Source organism: Morone saxatilis, unplaced genomic scaffold, assembly GCF_004916995.1.
Source record: "Morone saxatilis isolate NCDOM2014 unplaced genomic scaffold, NCSU_SB_2.0 Contig23, whole genome shotgun sequence".
In the NCBI taxonomy this organism is placed as follows: Eukaryota; Metazoa; Chordata; class Actinopteri; family Moronidae; genus Morone; species Morone saxatilis.
In genome coordinates, this window is record NW_023339796.1 from 9,802,978 (window position 1) to 9,822,416 (window position 19,439).

The 19,439-nt window shown below is 39.0% G+C and overlaps 1 protein-coding gene across 1 annotated transcript in view; it reads right to left on the bottom strand.

Moving 5' to 3' along the window:
- Positions 1-18,922, bottom strand: part of asic1c (acid-sensing (proton-gated) ion channel 1c) — a 29,563-nt gene extending 10,641 nt beyond the window's left edge. The window contains exons 1-3 of the mRNA XM_035670374.1: positions 18,398-18,922; positions 3,276-3,426; positions 2,596-2,723 (exon numbers count right to left, since the gene is read on the bottom strand). Of these exons, the coding sequence (XP_035526267.1) occupies positions 2,596-2,723; positions 3,276-3,426; positions 18,398-18,922 (804 nt within the window). The remainder of the gene's footprint in view (positions 1-2,595; positions 2,724-3,275; positions 3,427-18,397) is intronic.
- Positions 18,923-19,439: the final 517 nt, after the last annotated feature.

Sequence of the window (19,439 nt, forward strand, 5' to 3'; positions counted from 1 at the left end):
GGGGGGGGGGGGGGGGGAACCAGCAGATGAAAGTGTGGAACTTGATGATGGGTGTGTAGCTATGTAACAGTACAGTATTTGTGGCATGCAGCAAGCCCAGACATTCATACGCTACCCTCTGCTCTTGGGTGGAAACGAACGTTTGGAAGCCGGGGGCGACCCCGAAGCCCAGCTCATGGAGGAAAGGAGGCTCTGACTGAGTGTGAAGTTGTACCTTTATGCCGGCCTCATAGGACGTCTCATCTAGGGCGAGGGGTGAGGGAACACAGCCCACATCATTATAAAAATAATAAGAGGAGCAACAGCAAGGTAAGGGACGGAGTGGCCGACCTCTCAGCAGAGAAACACGGCTTGTTGTCAGTGTAACAACACAACAGCTACAACTCCCAGGGATGCGTGAAAACCTTGCATCATCGGTGCACTGGTGGGTTGTCATTCAGCCATTCTCTTTTTACATCCACTCAAGCTTGAGTGAGGACACAGCTCAGTTTCAACCAGAACATAATTCTAGTCCAAAATTTGGTGGTGTGGTCTTCATAGTTCTCTGAGCTCACAAGTCATAGCCTCTATTAAAAATTAAATTCCTCTGACAGAAGCTTAACAAATGAAAAGTCTTGAAATCATAAGTGCTTCAGCCAGCTGTCTATTATTACACTGAGAGAAGTGTCACTTTACTTGTTGGAGACTGACTGAAATTAATGCTGGCCAGACTTTAATGACAGTCTAATTAATTCAGCACATCTTTTAGGTCGTAAACACGTCTTTTAGCTGTCACTGGTGTGGGCGATCGTGTCATGATTATAAATGACAATCCGTGCACTTTTGCTTTCAGGAGGAAACTTTGCGACGATGATTAATATATTGGATTTACTTTTTGGAGATGGCTGAATGATGATACACTTTACACTTCAGCATTTTACAACACTCGTATGGAGAAAGAGAAAGAGAGTGAGACACAGATATTACATGTTTCAAAACTGCTTCCAGAAAATAACATTTGTCATCTTTGTGGTGTCCAAGTGTCTGTTTTTAGAAGACCAAACCCTGCCTCATTCATCCCATGTTATTCTGCTAAAACAAGGGCAGACAAGTTTATGTGATCATTTATCTCATGCTTATGAACTGACCAAGACCATTAACTTTAGGAGCAAAATCATTTTAATTAGGCTCGATTAATTGCCAAAATAATTAATTTGATTAGTTGCTAGAGTATCCATTACTTCAAGACTTCACAAGGACTGATTATGTGGTAGACATTTTAATGAGCCTGCAGCATAATACAAAAAAACACTTGATCTCAAAGGTAATCACTGCAAAAACCTAAAATCCTTTGTGGCACAGGCGCCATTTTCTTGTGACTTACAATGAGGGTTTTTCTGTTTGCCAGAGGATATTTCTCTATTCTGTCACTGTTTCCGTTTGGAAATCAAAAGACTGGTGTTTGGCTGGTGCGCCATTCTAGTGTAGACAAAAGAATCTGAATTTGTTGTCCTAGCAACGTCACATAACTGCGATACAGTTTCATTAGATCTGAATAGGAAATCCATGTGAGCTCAGCTTTATGACCTTGCACACAGGCTTTACGATCAATTCTGGATTAACTATAGTGACTACTCTTCATCCTTCACTGATGGCAGAAGGGATAGTTGAGGACTACTTACTAATTTTCTATAGTCAACAAACCTTTCTGCTTCCTTTAAAGCATCTTTCTCATCTTTCTCAACTAATGAGAAAAGTGTTAATGGAATTGGGAAATAAACTTATATGATAGGTGCACAGGCTTCTTTCTGTAGTTTTAATTTAACATCAAAAACATGAGGATCATTTTAATATCTTTCCCTCAAGATACAGTCAGTCTTCAGAGGTCAGTTATTTATAGTGAGTCTTTAAAGCAGTCTGGCTAAACACTGCTGCCAATAGACCCTTTTAGCAAAGAATCAAATCAATGAGAAAAATCATTCATAATGTTAAATATTACTTTAACAATTTCTTTAAAGCGTGCTAATTATAAGAGATTGTACATTCCCTCTTCAAACACTTTAAATTTGGTTTATTTTTTATTAATTAGAGTTAATGTTCTGATCATTAAAGCCTGCTAATGGCTGTGTGAATTTTGAAGTCTTCCTCACAGTTTTTCTCTGCCTTCTTTTTAAATGTGCCACTAGAGACATTTTTCACAGCATTCAAATAAGCTGTATTTATATTTCTTTTTTCATGCTAAAAGTAGTGAAGACTCAATATGAAAACTAAAACAAACAGTGAGCTGCCAGATATTTTGCATGCTGTGTAGTCTGAGGTTCCCTTGGCTCAGATAAGCACAGTATGCCTGTATGCTTTCATCCAATCATTACTTGGCCCTGCTCTATCAATACTCCTTGGCTGCTATTTTTTCTCTGTTTCATGTACCCAGAAAAAGTGGGTGTATAACACCTTAACTGCATATTTCCCTCACAAGGCAATTCAAAGATCTGATTTTGCTCCAGGCTCTGTGACAGAGGTAATGGGCACTGGCTGGGGAAGATTTGGGGACAAACACAGAATGAAGCAGTGCAAAAAAGACTGAGGTTGGAGGGGAGGAGGCTGAACATTAGGTACCAGTTGCTGCTGACATGACACAAAAGTTTGAAAACCAGGGGCCACACCAAATCCCAGTTGGTCAATGAAGGGTGGCTCGTCCTGGCTGTGGATCTGAACCTTGATGCCTGCTTCGTAGGAGGTCTCATCTGTGGATACAGCACGCCAGAAAATGTAACAACAAGTACCGTCGCTTATGGAAACCCGCCTTTTAGCTCTGGTACTGATACTAAGTGCCCCTAAACCCCATGCTGAAAGCTAATATCAGCGAGATACTCACATGTTAGTGTGTGGAACCGCTATTAAACAGATTTACAACAAACTATTTATTACATGCTGTATACTTTATGAATGTATGGTTCAGAAGCGTTGCTGTCTGCCATAAATTGAAGACACTATGTCAGTGGATGCAATTTATTAAACCTGATGTTAGTTGTAGAACTGGAGAAACATATCAAGATAATATTCTATTAAACAAGCTAGTGCATCACTTCTGTGTAGCTCAAATTCTGCAGACATGTAGCAGTGAAGTGAATGAGAAAATCTTGTTATCTATGCCAAGTGATATATCCACATGCGATAGGAATGACAAAGGACTAGAAGAGAGATTTCCAGAGTAACCCAACAAGATGGAGGGCTTTTCACAAAAGGGTTCTACAAGTTAAAATGCCACCATCAATGTCAGAAAAAGCTGCACTGACCTGTCTCTCCCCAAACAGGCAGGTATTCATCCTGCTGAATATCCAACATGATCTCCAAGCCGTTCCCTGTGCCACCTTTTAACGTTGTCAACAATGGGTTGCCATCTAATCCCGAGTTGAATGTGTAGCATTTTCCGTAGCGTGTGTAAATCTGTAAAAAAGAACAAAGAAAAAAGAGAGAGGGAGACAGAAAAAAAAAAAACAGGAGCGTAAATGAAAAGTCAAACCCTTCCCACTGTGCAGTGGTAAATTGTGCACCTGAACCTGGTGTATTACATGTTAGCCTATAATTGTGCAGGACAGCTAATCATTGCAGAGGTTTTGTGATTATCAGAGAGAGCACTACCGGCTTTAAACAGGCACCTGGCTCTGATTTGAGAAATTAATGAGCTTCCCTTAGCAGCAGTAGCAGTAGCTATCAATCTTTACCCAATTTCACTCCAAAATTTCCCCTGAGTAACTTAGAGTGAATGTACTAGTTTGCCGTCATTAAATAAAAAACATCTGAGGTGGAAGCTCTCTGGACACACAAACAATCTCTAAATTGCATTTGTTAAAGACATTTGTGTGTCTCGACTTACAAACCTGTGCCAGTAAAGCTCAGTGGTACTTAACGTTTGATGTGCAATTGCTACAGTAGGTTTGCTCACACCAAATATCTTTCAGATTTAATTAATCCAGTTGGCTTGAGTTATTTATTTTCAGCTTTTGCTTCAGCACTCATAGTTGACAGATTTTATTTTTGAGTTTATGGATTCTCTCTGTGATTGGAAAATCCTCTATCCTTTGCCAAACAAGTAAAAGTAAATCTGCATCAAGATGAGCCATTAGAAGCACTAGAAAATTAGAAATGGTGACATTTTAAATTCAGGCTGCAGCGTGAATAAAGACTAAGAAAGCCTAAAATTCTGAATACAGCTTGAGGGATTGAGTAAATTCAAGATAAGTCATCAATATTGACATAAGACTATACAACTATAGAATTGATTGCTTATGCAACACTGAGGAACTACAATATCTATTCTTCATGCAGTTCAATGCAATATAAAAACCTGCAGCCTTAAGAACCTTTACAAACAGCTTAAACCTTGGACACAAGTTCATCAAATTACATAGACATGTAATGTCTATGCAACATGTTTGTGTTCCCAGCAAACAACTACATATTTTAAATGGGGTGAGTGTGAATAAGACGTTACTGAATATCTAATGTTGTAAATAAATACCGCTAAATTTATAGCACTGAAATATTTTCAGAAAACAACCCCCCCCCCCCAAAACTAACTAACAACAACAACAACAACCTATATTAAAGTTGTTTAAAGTCAATTAGACACCAAAATTCAGTAAGACTAATTTACATCTGAGATATCAACCCTGAATTATCTTCTGGAAATTTGGGCAAGGGGAATTCAAACCACATAAATTGAGATAGTTGTTTTTTGTTCAAGTTAAAAATTTCAATGGAATAAATTCAGTGGTAATTTCAACATGAATTATCCATGGTTAATTGTCAAAATTAGCTATTCCCTTGCTCATTAAAATTATTCAGACTTTTTTTGCTTTCATATAAAACCCCTACAGTAATTCTAATTGGTACATTGAGCCACACTTCCTACATTAATAATCATGGTTGTCCAAATATCCTTACTTGGCAAAGAGAAAGAGGTCATACTGTAGATATACTATAGCACTGTGACAAAACAGCCTGGCAGCTGGGATATTTTTGCTGGCTTCCTCAACAGTGTGGCTGTCTGTATCGATCCTCACCACATTCCTAAACAACAAGTAACGCCGGGAAGGAAAGGGATGTCATCTGATGCTTAATTTTCACAACTCAGTGTGGTGAGGTCATGGTAAGAGGGCTGCTGGCAAAAACTCAACCAGCATGGCAAAGCTGTTCTCAAGAGATCAGAGTCAGTGTTCCATGCCCAGACTCAGAGAGACTTACATGCAGCTCAGACAGATAAGACAGCTCTTTGGTCCTTTCCACCTGCTGGCTATATAATGAGGTCTGGAAAGTAACTAGAAACCTGTTTTTAAAGATTCAGATTTAAGTTTAGATAAGACAGGAGCTTCTGTGCAGTCACACCACAGCCATACCATGTGTTGCTTAAGAAGCGAGCGCACAGCACAGTTTAAATCCAAATTATGACCCCCAAACTGGCTGTGAAGAGTGTGGAGGCTCTGCACTAGTTTGTGCAAAACGGGGAAGCCACCATGGACAGCTGACATCTTGTAGTGAGCAGGACTTTGCATTTAAAACTGCCTCAAGACAAGTTTAAGTTGTCACAGCTACATTTATTTCTGAATGCAATGTAGATGCCAGTGACAGGTCAGTGTTTTAAATCTACAAGCATGTTCCCAGATTGAAATGATTCACAGTGCTGTATACATAAATGAGTCACTCTGCATGCATACTTCTCACTGCAGAAGTTTCTCCGTTTAGCCCCTTAAATATTATCTGACGTCATAAGCTGTCAGTTTGTATTGAAAGTATTTGATAGAAAGACTACCATTCAGAATGGTGCGACTATGGTTTGCAAATGTCATCCACTTCCTCCAAGCAGTATTCAGTTCTTACTCACAAATGTATGGGTGTAATAGACTTACGTTTGGTGTTTTAAATGGGAAACTCAGCTGCACACCATATACTCACACATGCCCTCCAGATGTTTAATTAGAGAAGCTAAAATTTTAATTTGAACTGATTACCAGGGTCTGAATTATTAATTCTCTAATTTTTCTTCCTTAATATTGTTGTCACAGGTTATAAAGCTAACTCAAGAACTTGACAGGGTGAATATAACCGAATGAGTAACTGTAAAGAAAAAAGCTGTAAAGAAGACAATAAGGTAACTGATGATGACATGACATTGATTTTCCACCGCAACATGAAGGTAACATTGTATTTGTTTCCTTGAGTGACTTTTTGAAGACATCAAGTTTAATAAGGGTAAAGCTGTCATGTCTGAGAAGTAGAAACAGGACAGGCTTGTTTGCAGCTTTGAAACATCAACACTTTATAACACCCAGAGAGAATGGCTGCTGGAGGGTGCGTCGTCAAATGCTGACATGAATTATTAATACACCTTGCAAACAACATTCAAATCCACACCTGACAAACACCATCTTTCTTTCTGTACGTACAGTGCTGAAGTTTTTGTAGGTGCAAGTTTCCCCACGGAACCTGCACTCCAGCAGCATGTCCTCCAACTGGTGACCGAGGCGTCCCATCATCTCGGTGGTGTTGATGCGGTAATCAGGGTGCGGATTGTAGTTGTTGAAGTCCAGCAGGCTCAGGAGACCCTGCTTGGGGCTGTCTTTAAGGATGGACAGGCTCCTCTCCATCACTGTGTGATTAGGATACATGAGGTCCATCCAGTAGCCGCTGTGATACAAGTCATCCTTGGTCAGAGTGGATACACGGAACACATTTTTATTACAGAAAGTAACAGCTGGGAAAGACATGTTGTGAGCCCACACCATGTAGATCTTCGTGATAGCAGGGTAGGACATCAGGTAGAGGATTCGATTCCCGGACCAGGTGATTAGGAGACTGACACAAACAAAGAAGGCCATGATCCAGATGACTCGCTGCGGTTTCGACTTGTCCGGCGAGAAGACAAACTTCAAACCATGGATCTTAGTCTTCATTATGAAACCCACTGTGATCTCTTTCCACGTTGGTTTAAGCGAGCTGGACTCAATGTTCTGGAGAGTAGTCTCTTGGGCATCATTTTGTCTGTGTGGCCCCAGGGCGACTGATTCGGTTGTGGGTGCTTCAACCATAATTGCTTGTGTCAAGGCAGGCGTTCTTCACCAAATGTTATTTCTTAGTATCCCACCCTGGACATCTCCAATTTACACACAGTGGCTTTTTCCACAACCATCTCCAGGTTTATGTATCACAAATTCCAGGTAGCAGCGACTTGAGTCCTACTGTGCAGCTGTCCCACTGTTCAGGCTTGAAATTTCTTTACCGTGAAGATATAAACAAAAAGGAAGTGAGCTCCTTGGGGGAGGTAAAATTGATTTACATAATGATTCCTTTATGAGAAAAACAGCTGAATCACTCCATTAACAAAAAACATCAAGCGTAACCATCAACAGTCCTTCATCAATAGATAAATGGACGTGATAATTGCAAACGTAGGCGACGACTTCACTCCCAGAGGCAATCACTTTGAAAATCCGGAGAGGCTTACCCCTGTTGCTCAGATCTTTCACTCCTCCATCTCCCTCTCCAGTGCCAGACAATACTTGCAGATTTCGGTGGTTTCTCTCTTTGTGCCGTAGCTGCCCAGAACCCAACTCCTCCCTTTTTCCACAGATTGAAGAGATGCTTTTTAGTCTGTTGACTTGCAGCCTGCAGAAAGGAATATAAGGCTTGTTGCCCCCCTACACACTCTCTCTACAGTCGAATGGAGAATGAGGTGGAGCCAGTGGATGAAATTGTTTTCCTCCGGTGATGAAGTAGACCTCCAATGGTAAAGAGAGGCGGGGGGAAGGTATCAATCAAAGTAGAAATAATTGTGATGAAGAAATTCTGCAATGATGAAGTCTGGAATTCTTTAATAGTGAAGAATCTGCAGCTTGCTCGTGGATCAATATATCTATATAATTGATAACTGAAGGGAGCCAGCTATTTGGAGAAAAATACTGCAAAATCCCTTTCAAAATGTGTTAGAAATATCGGTTACGGCACCTTTTCTAGTTCTTCTTTTCTGTCAGTATCAAATATAATTTCACAAATGCAGTGTAATGAGGGCTGACATCCTGCTGCATGTAGATGTGGCTCTGGCTGATATTAAAGGTGCTTTGCTCCGTTTATGTGAGACTCAGTGGATTCTGTTTGGCAGAAAGCTCAGCTTCATACTGAGACTATTTTTTTTTTATTATGTTAGCTGGAATCTTTTCAGTCTGTAATGTGAGTATTGGCTGAGTAACCTGATCACAGCTGTGGCAATATATGGTTGTAAAAAAAAAATAGCTTTAAATATTAGATTGCTCATGTACTTGGAGGAGAGGGTATCATTTACAAGTTCAGATGGAATGAACGGGACTAAAATAATTGGATTCGACATAGTTTAAATATAAGAAAAGGGTGGAAATGGGCATCTCTGGGTCCCTGTCTTACTGACTGGAGTGATGGAGAAATGTTAAGAGACCAGAACTGATCTACTAATTCTGAATGCATCAATTGATTATGTTTTAATGTTGCCCTATTTCAAAACATAGAAGAAAAATATGCAAATTCAAACCTAATACAAATGTGAATATGGGAATAGTTCAACATTTTGGGGAATTGCTGAGAGTGAGATGAGAAGACCGACAACACTGCTTTAAAGTGTCAAACATCACCACCATTTTCTTTGTGGCGCCTTTTGTATTAACATACAATGTAAATAAGTGAGAAGTAAAACCAAAAGTGAAGGTATGAATAAAAGAAAATAGGCTTTTGATTACTGTGTGAAATGGAATTGGATGTCATTATTACAAACTGTGAGAAGGTTTTGGGAATTGCACATTAACTTTAACAAGACCATAGTCATTCAGTAGGGAGAATGAATATTTTAAAAATGCGACAGATTTTTCTGCCTTCAATAGAAATATAAAAAGGTCAAACTGTAGACTTGTTGTAATTATGAGTCTCTCTCTGTTCCTATCAGCACATTTGTTTTTTAACTAAGATGGAAAACTTAATTTAATGAAATGATTGTTTCAAAACATTTAAATTTATCTCTAGGCAATTTAATTATAGCACAATTTATTAATTCATAGAGCAAGGGGAACACAGATTTCTCTGTGTTCAAAAGTTGTGGTACTAACAGTCTGATAACATTAATGAATGTCTGAATACTGAAAAATAAAGAGAAGCAAAAGCAACAGCTTCAATACTGTGTTAATAGTTATTTTTCCTCTGTGTGCTTTCAGGGCTTTCCGGCAGCAAAACAACAGAATTAATTGCCTGGATCCAGTTCCCCCAACAGCTACTGTACGTCATGTCCGCACCACGCCTATTTTTTTCTGGCTTCCAGACAATACAGATGCCTGGCATTGCTTTCTTTTTAGCCTTATGCTTTAACCTCTTTGTTCTCAAACAACTGGGTGGGCTTTTTTTAAATTGTAGAATTAGGGATTATCTTTTTGTTAGAGAAAGATCCAATCAAAGTGAACAATAGCCTCTATTTCGGCATCAACAGGGATAACTACCTCAGTTTCAGACCCAATAACAAAGAATAACAAAGAAGACAAAAATACTAATGCTCCATGAGTGGCAGGCAAGTATAACATAACTCCAACAATACCACCTTATCAGAGTTATAGCTGACTGCCTGGTTTCTCCACTGATTGACCAGCAGCATTGATTTCCTTTATTCTCGGTTTCTTTGGAAACACGTCAATAGATATGAGGGACAATTTACTGGTGAGTTAAATGCTTGAGCTCATTTGTCCTATACAAGCTCAGTGGAGGCGTGAGGGGTACGGCTCTCCTGGTCTCTGAATCATCCCTCGTCAGCAGTTTGATCCAATGCTCAATTTCATTACTCCCAGCTCCAGAGGTTACACAGGCAGTGCATGACAATCATCATTACACTTTTAAACATTCGTTTTCGGTCTCTGACAGCTGATTTCCGCCAATGGACTTTCATTTCAGCTTTTTATTGTGTGGTTCGTTTAAGCACAAGTATGTTTTAAAGCATCCTAATGGAACTTTTGATTTGACCCTTCACTCAATTTCTTTCATTTTACACTTAAGTCTAGACATTGTTAGCGATGTCGATGATTGTTTCTGGTACTGTTTGTGTAGGTGCTGTCTGTGTTCTGTTTTTTTTTTTGTAGTGTCATGTTTGTACCTATATCTTATGCTGTATTCAAGTCTCTCTTGCAAAAAAGATTTTCATCTTGCTGAGATTACAAGATTACATAAAGTTTACTATTAAAGATGAAAAGATCAGTCCTCAAACGATTAATCGCTAGAAAAAGAATGCCTATTTTGACAATCAATTCCTTTTTTTCCAGCAAAAATGTCCAACATTCTTTTATTTCAGACTCTCAATTGTTAGGATTTTCCCTTGTCTTAACCCTGCTGTGACTGATTGTCTGGCCACTAGGGGGCACAACATTGACATATTTTAGGTTGATATGGCAAACTTGTTAGCAAATACCACAATTATTTACACATTCAAATTACTTATTTGGTAGGTCAAAATAGAGAACACAGTAACCATTCAGAGTGATTGATGTGAACTGCTTTTCATCCCCAAAAGTGGAAACACCATGTATGTAACCTACATTAACTGATTTCTTTGGCCTCTTAGGGCAGTGCAACAAGCGTTTACACAAACAATACTGACATTATTATAAAGTTGATGTAGAGAACGCGTTAGCAAACAGTTGCCTATTTACACATTCAGTGTGTAAACCATGTGGAGCAACATTAGCATCTGTCACGTACGTGTCCACCTGCTGAATCTAAGTTGAATATTTATTCTCGTTGCAGCTTGTCTTTATAAAGTCTTGAGAGAAATATCTGTCTTTCTAGCTGCTTGTCGCTAACTTTGTCTGTTTGCCACTTGGTGCTGAGCAGGTAGTGTACAGTTAGGTTTCAGAGCAGCCGCCTGCTGCCACTAATTAAATTGGAGAAAGTGAACCAAAACAGCTAAGTTGAATTACACTAAACCATCCACTCCGTAGAGAACAGATAACTGTTGAGTGATAATTCTCCGTGGTGTATCACTACAAGTGAATCTTTTCAAGTCACACAGTGTTTTTTTCCACTGTAAATGTAAAAATATTGATTAGAGCAGCTTTATGTTTAAATATTGGACAACTTGAATGAAGTCTTACCAGTGTATGTTTTTGTTTTCAGCAGAATCAATGATGTGCTGGGGTATAGACAAAAGAACATGGCAGTTAACTGCTTTGTTTGTACAAGAATTCTGTATTTACTATTCAACTGTGTTATTGGAAATACAACACGACTGTATAGAGCAGCACTGTATAAGAGTATTGGAGTATTTCCAGTCTATGAAACAACAAAGCTTTCAAATCTATAACACTCTGCACTGCAATATTATACAACTTTTCTAATATGGTTTACACTTAGTGTGACTAACTTTTTAAAACTGTGTTTATTTGTGAAATCATTTTGCAAAATCATTAATTTAATTAAATATTGCTCCTAAGACAGAACTGCTATCACCCATTTTAGAATATAAAGCGCTCCAGGCAAAAGTTAATGATTTTTCCTCTGTAAAATTGCTATCCTCCTTATTGAAAACACATTTCTGCTGCTTGCACATTTCCATTGTTATCTTCCTGGGGATGCAAACACATTTCATCTCTGTCTCAGTATTCAAGCATGTAATTAGAGGATCATGGTGTAATAAAATGTACCAAATTGAAATGAGCGGTTGATGGCTGTTACAAAGTACAACTAGTTGAAAGAATTTTATTTTATTTTTTTCAGATTTGCACATTTATTGACCAGCTTTAAGACCAGCTCAGTGATCCCCGAGACTGTCAGGGAATGACACCAACCATCCTCTTTCATGTCAAAGCCAAGCTGAACCCCAGAGGTCTCATTAGAGGAGGAGCAGAGTTTAGACTGAGTAAAGGGATGAGCTCCTTCAAGGGCCAGTGAGAATGTTCAACACCAAATGAAATACTGGCAGCAATTAGATGCACATCAGAAAGGCACGCAGCACAGACAGAGAAGAAGACAAAGATAAAAAAAAGAATAGCAGCCATAGCCGACATTAATGTCCAGTTACTGTAGAGCTAAACTCATTAGTTGATTAGTCAACTAGTAGACTGACACAAAGCAATAGCAGTATTTAGTAAAACTGTCAAATTTAATTGGCCCTAGGTTCTCAATTGTGAATATTGTGTTTCTTAATCTTAAACACAATATTTGGGGGTTTTGTATTGCTGGACAAAGAAAACAAGCAATTTGATAATGTTAATTGTGATGTACAATTTTCTGACATTTTATAGGCTAAATGAATACTTAATTGAGACAATAATTTAACAATAATAAAAATAATTGTTAGTTGCAGCTGTAAGTAATTGCTCACAGAACACACATAGAAATAGGGCTGCAACTAATTATTTTCATTGTCGATTAATCTGCCAATTATTTCCTCTTTTAGCCAATTCAGTTCTTTCCATAAAATTGACAAAAAAAATCAAAAAAGAAAGAAAAATGTCAATTACAATTTAAAATTCCTTATTAGCCAACTATCAGTCCGAAACATTAAGATATTCAGTTTAATATCAGATATAATGAAGAAAAACAGCTAGTTAACATTTAATAATTGCAGCTCTATATAGAAATATTCCTTTTGTTTGCTTTGTACTGTATTTTATATTGACAGTCATGTGGCTGCAATACATTTGATTGATCTATTCAATGAATTCAAGTTTAAATGAACTAATCAAATGAACAGGCACAATCATTGACAGGCATACAGTATCCTAGTTCTAGTTCTAGTTGTGAAATATTTAGATACAAATCTATAAAGTTCTGTAATATTTAAAGCTTTAATGAGAAAAAAGCTGATTTCTTGAATAATAAGGTAATATTCTACATGTATTACACCAGACTTTCTCAACCGTGAGTTCAGGATTCCTAATGGAGCTACTTGATATGCAGCCTGCATGCTACACACAGAAACTTCACAACTGGACTCCCTTGAAAATTCCAGATCTGCCAGAGAATGGCAGAGAACTGCTGTGTTTCACTGTGTTTTCAAAATGACCAAACAAATGCAAATCTGGAAGAGACAGACAGTTAGAGCCAAAACATTTGCAATCAGGGATGTCACTCTGGTGGATGGGCAGCTTCTTTAGCAGAGGGAGACATCTTGTGGCCTGCCTCTAAATGAAACTAACCTCTTGCTGCCTTGCAAAGCAACACAGCCACTCTGTATGCTGCACAAGTAATGCAAGGGAAGCAAGAATGGATTTTTAGCTAAGAGGGGCTTATACTTTGAAATACCTCATATAAAATTCATCAAAAAGGGAAAACATTGGTATGTACTTTGTTAAGAAAAAATAAATAAATAAACCCCGAAGCTGGTTTGGAGGAGAGTATGTTGACTGTGCATTTTATTGGTCATAAAACAATTTTTATTTTCTTTTTATTGTTTGTTTCTCAAAGAATTGTTTTATTTTTCAATTGCTGCAGCATGTTTTTCAGGTTCTGTGAAGGAAACTGCAGAACGTAGTGTTGCTTATTTGAAATCTACAGTAATTGTAAACATCTCTGACACAGCACATATACAATACATCCAACTCTGGCAGGACAGGTGGAGGGCAGATGCAGTCTATATCAATAAAAAACAGATGCTGCTGGCTACACCTGCCGTCTTGTTCCCTTGTTCCATTCCAGGCAGAATCCAACTAAAAAAAACATAAGTGCGCTGTCAGTCAAGCTTTCAGTCTGCAGCCCGCAGTCACACTTTGATAAACTCACTCCTGAAATTTCCTCACCGGTGCTTTCATTTGCAAGGATAATCTTGTTTTTTTTTTTTAAGCATGTTCTAATCTTGTTTGCTCAGCTGGAGGCTTTTGGTATCCGTTCCTGAATCCATTTTGCCCACTTGCCCAGAAATTAAGCAAAGTAAGCACTTGCCAAAGGCCTAAAAGTGCCATCAAGTAACAGCATTCTATCAAGAGTTTCTCCTGTGTTAGGTGAACGTATTATGAATTCTAATCATAACTATTAACATCAGCAAGACTACACAGACTATCCCTCTTTCTTACATTCAAACTAATGCCATAACAGAATCCAAATGCAAAGGTTTTTTTAACACTTGAAAATGGCATTACATCATCACTCATACTTCTAAAAACTGATTTCCCGTTTCTAACAATCTGTCATACCTGGCTTCCCCGGTACAGTGACTCGTGGTGTCGAGGGAAATCTCCGTTGACTTGAAAGAAGATAGCGATACAGTACTTTAGAAGGTGCAAGGCCTCGGTTTTATTGGCTAAGAGAGCAGGATATAGATCTCAGAGGCCATTAGTGGAAACAGAAGCTAAACATGGGCATTACAGGTAATTTAAGACCAAAAGGACACATGATATGAAACCATGAGTCATTATTCCCTATCATTATCGAGTAAAATATGAAAATCAGGATATAAAAAAGGTCTAACACATGCTTTTGTTTGGATATCAGACAATGCCAGAAGGCTGGTAATCTACAACATAACATAATTGCACTATTGGTTTTGGACGGAGCCCTACTTGTGTCCGGTGTCTCCACCTAACAAGCTAATTAAATTAAGAGGTTTTGTCAACTGGCACCTCCAATGTCTGCCTCTGGTAGTATCTGCTCCCCGATGTGCAAGTCAGCAAAAAATGGCCCCGTTATGAATTCCTTCACTATTCCTCTTCAGTGCCATTGATCGGACTGCCAATACCGCACTTACAGTAACAGTGGCTCCCACACTGGCCTTTACTGACACTGAGTAATGGAACAAACACATTAGGTATTTGCTATTTGGCCTGTCATCTACGTTTGCTGCCTCAGATTTGTTTATTTCATTGTTTGCACTGTGTAGCTTTATTTTATCTCTCCCCTCCCTTTTCATGCTCCAGGCAGCACTGTAATTTTGTGCTCCTTCACACACCTCTTCCCTTCATCTCTCCTAATGCCTCCAGTTGTGCATCGTGGCGCTGGCTCGGCTCCAAAGCAGGCTGAATCACAATGATGGTGTCAGTCCTCAGCTGAGTCCCAAGTCCCACCTCAATCTAAGCACAGCACAGCCTCCTTTTCCTGTATCTCTCCTCCTTTGTTTCCACTTTGTCTTAGCTCTATCCTTCAACTCTATTTCTTGCTCTTCTCCATCTCTCTTGTATAAGCTACAACTCTCCTTTCTTTTTTCCTATCTCACACGCTGCCTTTTTTCTGCCTCTGTCCTCAGCCAGACTCATTGTTTCTGAAGAGGTCTAACACTCAATCCTGACTTCTGCTTCCTTTACTCACCTTTCTCTTTTCTTTGACCTCCAAACCTAACCTCAGCCTCCAGACTATACTGCAGTGAATGAAGTAAAGCACCCCATCCTGATTCTGGTTTGGCAGACCCTGAACAAATCCCCAAACACTGCAGACAGAACATAATGTAATATTAAAAAGGCTCCGGCTTTGGTTTCAACACAAGCTGATACCTCAACAGGAAGTTCAATTACAACACAAAAGATCAACAGTAAAAGGATAAATGTGTTAGAATCAAGTCTCCGCATTGACGCAAGCCGGCTATAGCGCTGAGCTGGTGATCGATTGAAATGATATCACACCAACTTCAGCATGCATCCTGCATATACACACTGACAGATGATTTATTTAGTCAGAGCCAATCTTGCAGGTTTAATCCAGAGCAGTGTGTTGGGGTGCTTACGCTTTTGAGTATTAATGAGGCAATCCATCACACACCAGTTCACAGACTGTTTGTAAGGCAACAAAATGGAGGCATGAGATTAATTTTGATAATGAAATAAGAAAGTCATTTGGCTAGTTGTGTGTGAAAATGTTTTCTTTAATATAATGTTATACACTATCTGACATACATAAATGTGTGGTATGTTTCATACACATCAAGTATTGCAGAAGCACAAAAGTTCTGTAAGTGTAAACACTTATTATCACAGTTCATTCACAGATTGATAGGGACATTCAAGGCTATGCTCCTGTATATATTTATAGCACTGGGTAGAAAATTTCCAGCTTCTACCATCTGCCAGCCTTTTAATATCTAAGACTCGTTCTCCTCTAGTGAATTACAGCATCCTCCCCCCAAAAAATATTTCATTACTTTATGCAGAGGGAATAATTGCACTTGGGGGCCTTGATATTTCCTCCTTCTCAATACCACTGCACCCATATCCAGCTCATTAGTTGAAACATCTGCTCTTTCCTGTGACTGTGTTTCTTTAGCCACCATTTCTTTGTTTGTCTTTGAAACAAAAATGCACATTCAGACATAGCACATGTGCGTGTACTCAAACACATACACATACAAAAGAACGACTAAAAATACAAAAGATTGAAGTATCGTATTCTAGGAGAGCAAAACTCATAGTACTCTAAGGGTTTTAAATAGGAAAAGATAATAGTCTATTTATTCTAATAGTCTAGCATTTTAGTGCCATATCAAAATGAATTACACTCAAAAGTCAAATTTATCCGCAGAGGCATTTGAATAGTTATATGCATATATTTTCTCCGAGAGCTAATTGTCAAATGTTGTCTAGACCTTGCGTGAGTCATCTTTCGGTTATGTTGCTGAAGTATATAATAAGTATTCTCCATTACATCACATCTTCTGTGAGAGGACCTGCCTCTGAGCCTCCCACAGTAAGATCAGCGGGCCGAGGAGGGGGAATTCAGGCAGCTCCATGAATCTTTAATTAGTCCCCTCTATACTTAGGCCCTCAGAGCGTCTCCAGTTTCTGACATTTAGCTGAAATTTGCCCTTTGTGCGTGGGGATGAGAAAGATCCAAGGTCACCTGACTGACCACAGCGATATCAAAATCTCCCTTTATTAGCTTACATGTGCCATTTTGTTTTTGGAGCTACATCTCAAATCTGAGAATGCGCCATTTTCATGTACAAGTCTGTCTGAAGCTCTTCTTATAGTAGGTTGTTTGGTGTGGATTGAAAATCAAAAACCTCATCTTTCAATTTAAACCACTGTCTCACACACAAAATAACAGTACTGCCACTGTAGAACTACTAAGTAATTAATATAAATAATTTGCCTCACTTTCACTGCTGCTGGTTCTCAAAGAAATTGTGTAGCATGACAAGCCCATCTTGGTGCTAGGCTTTCATCACTCAAATCAATGGCCCATTTCATCGAAATACAATCCTTCCCCTGTCTCTGCAGCAGGACGATTAAGTTCCATTCAAATTCTGCTGACATGATTTTATCTCTTTGGTAGAGGCCGGAAAATTGAAGGAGGAAAAAACAGGATTTCACAAAAATAAAAGCAGACGAGTTAAGAAAAAATAGCTTTTCGTTGCAAAAGTGACAATGTTCTGTTTTGGTAACATCATGTGTTTTTAATTTTGTGAGATGAGACCGAGCACTAGAACATTTGGTGCCATTGCTACTATGAAGATGATCACTCTTCTGAGGTATTTAGAAAGAAACACAATAACGTATCAAAAACTCTACTGGTCTTGAAAACAGCATATGTTTGCTTCATAATGCATGATGCATGATGTCAGCAGAGATTTGCTGAACCATATGGCACCTCAGTAGTTAACATATTTCTGAGGACACATTTAAGGAAGTAACTCTCATTTCTCCTTCAAGAAAACTGAAATATTGGAATCATCATAAAAGACCAGGAAATATCTGTATGATTTGGGCACCAGCTCTTGTAAACAGAGATAAAGCAGTGCTTTATTAGTATTCCTCAGAATTGTTTCCTGTCTTACTTCTCCATACCTGTTGTTCCCCCTAGAGCTACTTAATCTTTCCACAAACATGCCATTAATTATTTAAAAATGGAGGATTACAGAACCATTACTGAAAAAACAATTAAGAAATGACAACATAATTTGAATGAAAATGACATCTCTTTCCCTAATGATATCTGATGTGGATGTGTATATCCCATCATGACAATGCTCATTTTTATAAAAAAGAACCACTCTCTTACAGCAGATCTCTGCTGTAATGTCTCCTGGTGTTCATAAAGATAAACTGACTCATACAGTATCTCATTTCACCGTGGGCAGAATGAAGCATTCAAATTGTTGCATTATAATGACTACTTAATAGCTCACAGTTGTTTGGCATTGTTGCCAAAGGCTCCCGCATATGTTCAAATCTTGCTTTTAAGCTTTTCTATTGAATATGTACAATTTTTACTACTAAACTTAATTACTTTAATTTAATACATAATTTTTCTGATAAATATTTAGTCCAAATATTTAGTGGATCTGTATTTGTCCTACAGAGAAATCTAAAATATTTAATATAGTACTACACTCTTTCACAGCTCACCACCTAAGGATCACTTTTTCTCCTACAATGATTCTGACGCAGTTTACATGGATTTCACTCAAGGCTGGAGCCACAGAAGGAGCCATACTTACTGTAGTAAAGTTCTCTGGACCACAGTCCTTGCCTCTATATTTGCAGTCAAGCAACATCTCGTCTATGTTGTGGCTAGCCCTCTGCACAAACTCCAGCATGTTGAAGGTCTTGCTGGGGAAAAACTTGCTGTTGTCAGTGGGCTGCCCCAAAGCAGCCATGAAGTCATCAAAATCCCCTTGCTCCACACCCAACAGCCCGGCCATCCAGAAGATGTCATTTCTACGGATCTGGGACTTTCGATAGCTGTTGTAGTTGCAGAGGGTGATGGCTGGGAAGTACATGCTGGGACTGTCCATCTCATCTAGGATGGTGACATGAGGGTACTGGTAATACTCAATCACACGATCGGCCACTTGGTAGAGAAAGATGGAAAGGGAAGAGCTGAATGCGGCAGCCCAAAGCAGCCGTCGGATAGTCACTCCACCAGGCAGGAAGATGTGGCTGAGGCCGTGGAGGGTACAGTTGGCCCCGAACACAGTAATGTCGGACGGCGGACGGGGAGCTTCTTCCTCTGGGGCTCCCATTATCACCAAAGAGTTTACAAGTTAAGACTTGTGATTGCAGGATGTTGTCTTGCTGCAGTGGTGACCCGCTGAACACTGGTGCTAAAAGGGAGGTTCACCTAAACTAAATGTACAAGGGAGGCGCAATGAGAAAGGGTCTAGTTTCCTCTTTGTGGCCGAGGGAGGGGAAGGGGGTTGGATATCTGGAGCTGGGAAGTAGCGATGGACTGTTATATCAACCAATCCTCACTGAGATCTTAGAGGGCACATTGAATTTAAGAGATCCGGTTTCATTTGGGAAGTAAGACCTGATCCCACAGTGGGTAGTGGAGGATGGATCAGACAGGGATACACCAGAGAAGCAAAGATGAAAACTGAAACATATTCAATTTAGTGACCTCCAATGGATCCAAATTCTTAACTCTTTTATAACACTGATTTATCCTGGGATGGTTTCTTGACAGGCATCAGTGTTACTGTGTAACCAAAACCTTGTAAATCCAACTTGAAGGCCTTCAGTGTTTTAACTTCAGAAGAA